Here is a 4,235-nt window from a genome sequence, read left to right on the forward strand (position 1 = left end):
GGTAATGTAGGTGATTATGGCATCCTCTGGTTACACGAATCATTCTTTAATATGAAAATATGTAATATTTGGCTTTTGTAAACTGTTCTCACAATCACACATTAATGTTGTTGATGATTTAGACCTCAAAGTGTTTTAACTGGTGTTCGCTGCTGTGAGTACAGCTATATGTCCATAATTTCACTGATGTAATTAAAAACTATGTACACATCACTGAAGACACATTCTGTACATGTTTTGCTCCCGTATCATTGTAAATGCCCTTTCCTCTGAAACAAGGCCACAATCTTCTGCCTAATCTCTTTAATCTGCAGCCCATAGATGACAGCATTGAGCGCCGGCAGGGCTACTTCACCCACAGTGCTCACCATCTTCCTGTGGTCGGAAAGATGAGGGAAACGGTGCAGGATGATGATGATGAAGGCTGAGAACATTAAGATGATGTACAGAGTGAGGTGGGTGGCACAGGTCTGCAGAGCCTTGCTATTTATTGTCTTGGTTTTGCTCCGCAAACACACAGTGGCAATTTTAATGTAGGTGAGAGTCACGCTGCCAATGGAGGAGCCCAGCAGGAGCACGCTGTAGCTCAGGCCAAACACGTGGTTGATGACGACATCCTCACAGGAGAGTTTGAAAAGGGAGGCGTTGTCGCAGTGCACGTTGTCTATGAATCTCCTGCAGCGTGAAAGGCGGATCGTGAGACTGAGGAGGATCGACACCATGACAAACACCACCGCCCACGCTGCCACCGACAGCTTTACCACCATCCAGTTGGTCATTATGATGGTGTAGCGCAGCGGGTTGCAAATGGCCATGTATCGATCAAAAGTCATGGTCATGAGTATAGTGTGACACACGCCTCCATAGAGATTAACACAGAAGGCCTGAACGACACAGACGATGTAATGAATGTATCGCTCCGAGTCAGACACATAAAGATCTCTGAGTATATGAGGAACCACTATGGTGGACCCAAACACTTCATTTACACTCATGTTGCAGAACAGCAAGTACATTGGCTGGTGCAGGCTCCTTTCCATAAAGATCAACACCACCAAGCCAATGTTAGCCACCATGATGAAAATGTACACGAGGAGGAGGGAGATAAAGGCAGCAATAGAGAACTTCGGGGTGACCTTTAAGCCCCCCAGGATCAGGATATCTGCATTTAAGCTCTGGTTGTCCATATTTTACTGTGAATATCCAGTAGTAAGTCCTAGTTTATCCTGTACATCCTGTAGTATTAACGACAAACACGACAGCAGCAATGCACAGACAATCAACAGCAATTTATCCAGCATCAGACAACAGAGGCGATCATATTTGTCACATTTAAAAGTTGAATAAAGATTACCAGACTCTTAAACTGGTCTCTTTCCACATCTGCATTATCAAGAAAGACATTTTGAAAGCGTTGCTCTGATAGTTTGGTTTCTAAAGTTCAGAGCTACTGGAACAAAAGCAGGAGACAGCAGACATCCATATTTCTCCCACCCTCCCATAAACCACCGTCCATGCCCAAACATGAAGAAAGTCCCAGACACTTTTATGTGTTTCATCAGTAGTCATCAGCTGCAGCTTCACATGTTGGCAGGTCAACTGTTGCTAAGCAACTTCCTCCCAAGACAGATCTGTTAAGACGATGATGCACTGAACGATGTGTTTTATATGTGACACATATCCTTATTGATATATGGTTTTTGCCTCTGAAAGCTCAGATGTTCAGTCTTAATTAAAAGAGTTCACCAAAAGTATTGCATTAGAAAGTACAGCCATTTCTATACTCAAAGGTTTTTAGTGAAGATCAATGTAGATTCACTATTGGAGGGAAATCTTCCCAATGGGTTCGGGTGGGTCGCCTTTAAAATGTATGTTTCCATATGAGTTTCAGATGTTTAATGTGAACAACCACCATCGTAACAGGAGATTTATGACAGGAAAGAAGAAGAAGGCGAATAGACACATTTCATCATCTTTAAGTTAAAGAAATGTATTTTTTTCATGTATTATTGTAAATAAAAATTTTACCAACCATCACTCATGTGTTTATGGGTAGTTTGGTTTTCCTAATGAATGTTATTGGGATTGTTAACCATGATAGTACAACTGCTATTTTTATTCTGATCACATAAACCTGTTTTGTAGAATGTTTCCAGGATCTTTTGTGACTAAAATTATTTTCTAAAAATTATCATTGAAAAAGCTTTTAGACAAATTGATATAACACTCCTTTTAAAAGCTGGCACATTCTGGCTCTTATACTAGAGAGCCCTCTCTTATTTCTCTGTGATGTTCATACATTAGTGTGCTCTGTGGAGAGACTAGTAACCATCAGTGCACGATTTTTGGTTATTTGGCATTGTACTGCAAGGGATAACCCTAAATAAAAATCCTGCAGTTAATCTCAGATGGATGCTACGTTTGTGTGTATGTTTTGCAATTTTATCACACTCACTTCTTTATCAGTGGAACAGTTTTCAGGTGTTCTTACATTAGGCACCTTTTCATCTTTTAATATCCACCAGGCTGCATGACAACTGATGCATGCATGTGACTGAAATACAACCTAATTCTAATCTCGAGGTATGGTCACCTGGTGGATGTGAACTATAATTATATTTAAATAAGCATATTTCTTCTTACTTAAATATTTATTTAGATGGCAAAATCTTTCTAAAGTGCAACAGCTTTGACAGGAATTGTTGTATCTCTTTTGGCTGCACACCAGTCAAAAGAGATACAACTGAGTATAACGAGGAAGCGATGCAGAGTAATAAAGGGAATCCCAGTAAATAACATAATCATGCAGACAAAGAGGTAGGTGCTGCAGGTCTTTAACCCTTTAAAGCCGGTCAGAGCAGCACACTCCGTTTTGCGCAACTATTTTTAAATCCCGATAGCTCTGCAACCACGTGAGCTAGCACAATAATTTTTTTTGCATATGAAACCGGAGGAGTTGTACTTACATCTGATGCCATCAGCTTGTCCTCGGTCACAGTTTCCTTCCACATATAGCTTTCCAAAAACTGCATAAAACCACTTGCAGCAACAAAAACATAATATTCCAGAAACACGCTTTGCCAATCGATCAGCTGTTTGTTACCTGCCCGAAACCGGAAGTGACGTCATTTTGCGGAAATGTAGTTTTTTTTACCATCAGGGCCTTATGAGCCTATACTGGTGTTTTTAAAAGTTATGTTTGACTTTATGACTTTCTGTGTCATTTCTGGGATGCTGAGGACTCATATTGCACTGCTGGAAATAGTTTATTTTGATGCATATGCTGTTATTTTTGCAAATTTGCATTTTAATATTTATTTTCGTTTTTCCTGCAATATATAAAAATTGGCGTATTTCAAAAAGAAAACTATGAAGACACTTAAAATAAATTTCCTGTGGTATTTACAGTTTTGAGGGATAAGCCTCTTAAATTTCTCTAACTAGAAATATATGTTAAAAAACAAAAACAATTTTCAATTTTTTTGTAGTTTATTGCACTTTTTTGCAATTTATGTAAGTACTATGCACTTAATGCAGACATATTATTACAATTTGGGCTATAATGGTTGTATTGATGTATAGCAACTTGAAATGCTCCCAAAAATGGCTCCACAGCATGTAAAAATATACTATAAGCTCTGGCGGACTTGGTTCTATGGTAGGTCTTAAAGGGTTAAGGCTTTACTGTTCAAAGACTTATTCTTGCTGGTCACACAGTCCACCGTAATCTGAGTATAGGTCAGCACTATTGTACAGAACCTGTGAACAGGATCACAGTGAAGGTGAGCCCATAGACATTGTTAATGACCACACTGTCACAGGACAGCTTAAACAATGAGGGTCACAAAAAGGGTTTGTGATCATGGTCCTGCATCAACTTAGCCATATGGTCAGTCCGAGCAGAACCCCGACCAAAACGAAGGCCACTCCCCAGGCCAGAACCGTCAGCTCGATCATCATTTTGTTGGTCATTATGAAAGCATATCGCAGAGGGTTACAGATGGCCACATATCTGTCAAAAGCCATAATCATAAGCACAGTGTGGGAAGTGGTGACATACATATGTGTGGTAAAAGCCTGAATAAGACACTCATGATAACTGGTGAGGCGCTCAGATGGAGGCAGCAGAATATCTGAAAGCAAACGGGGGCTCATGATAGATGATGATGAAGATTTTGGTCGATGAAAACCAGGAGTACGATTCCGATATTGGATGTCATAATAAGTATGTAGGA

The 4,235-nt window shown here is 39.9% G+C and overlaps 1 protein-coding gene and 1 pseudogene across 1 annotated transcript; both read right to left on the minus strand.

The window, feature by feature from the left end:
- Positions 1-248: 248 nt before the first annotated feature.
- On the minus strand, positions 249-1,187 carry LOC146566342 (olfactory receptor 4E1-like). The gene has a single exon (XM_085288016.1). The coding sequence runs from the start codon at positions 1,185-1,187 to the stop codon at positions 249-251; it is 939 nt and encodes a 312-aa protein (XP_085144142.1).
- A 1,486-nt stretch (positions 1,188-2,673) lies between these two features.
- LOC146566343 (olfactory receptor 5AC2-like) overlaps positions 2,674-4,235 on the minus strand; it is a 3,153-nt pseudogene continuing 1,591 nt past the window's right edge.

This window comes from Mchenga conophoros, linkage group LG10, assembly GCF_057382185.1.
Source record: "Mchenga conophoros isolate Kocher_MC1m ecotype Shallow Benthic linkage group LG10, M_conophoros_male_GT1.1, whole genome shotgun sequence".
NCBI classification, from domain to species: Eukaryota; Metazoa; Chordata; class Actinopteri; order Cichliformes; family Cichlidae; genus Mchenga; species Mchenga conophoros.

Coding starts and splice junctions, on each gene's coding strand:
- LOC146566342 (XM_085288016.1), bottom strand. CDS start 1,187: ATGGACAACCAGAGCTTAAATGCAGATATCCTGATCCTGGGGGGCTTA.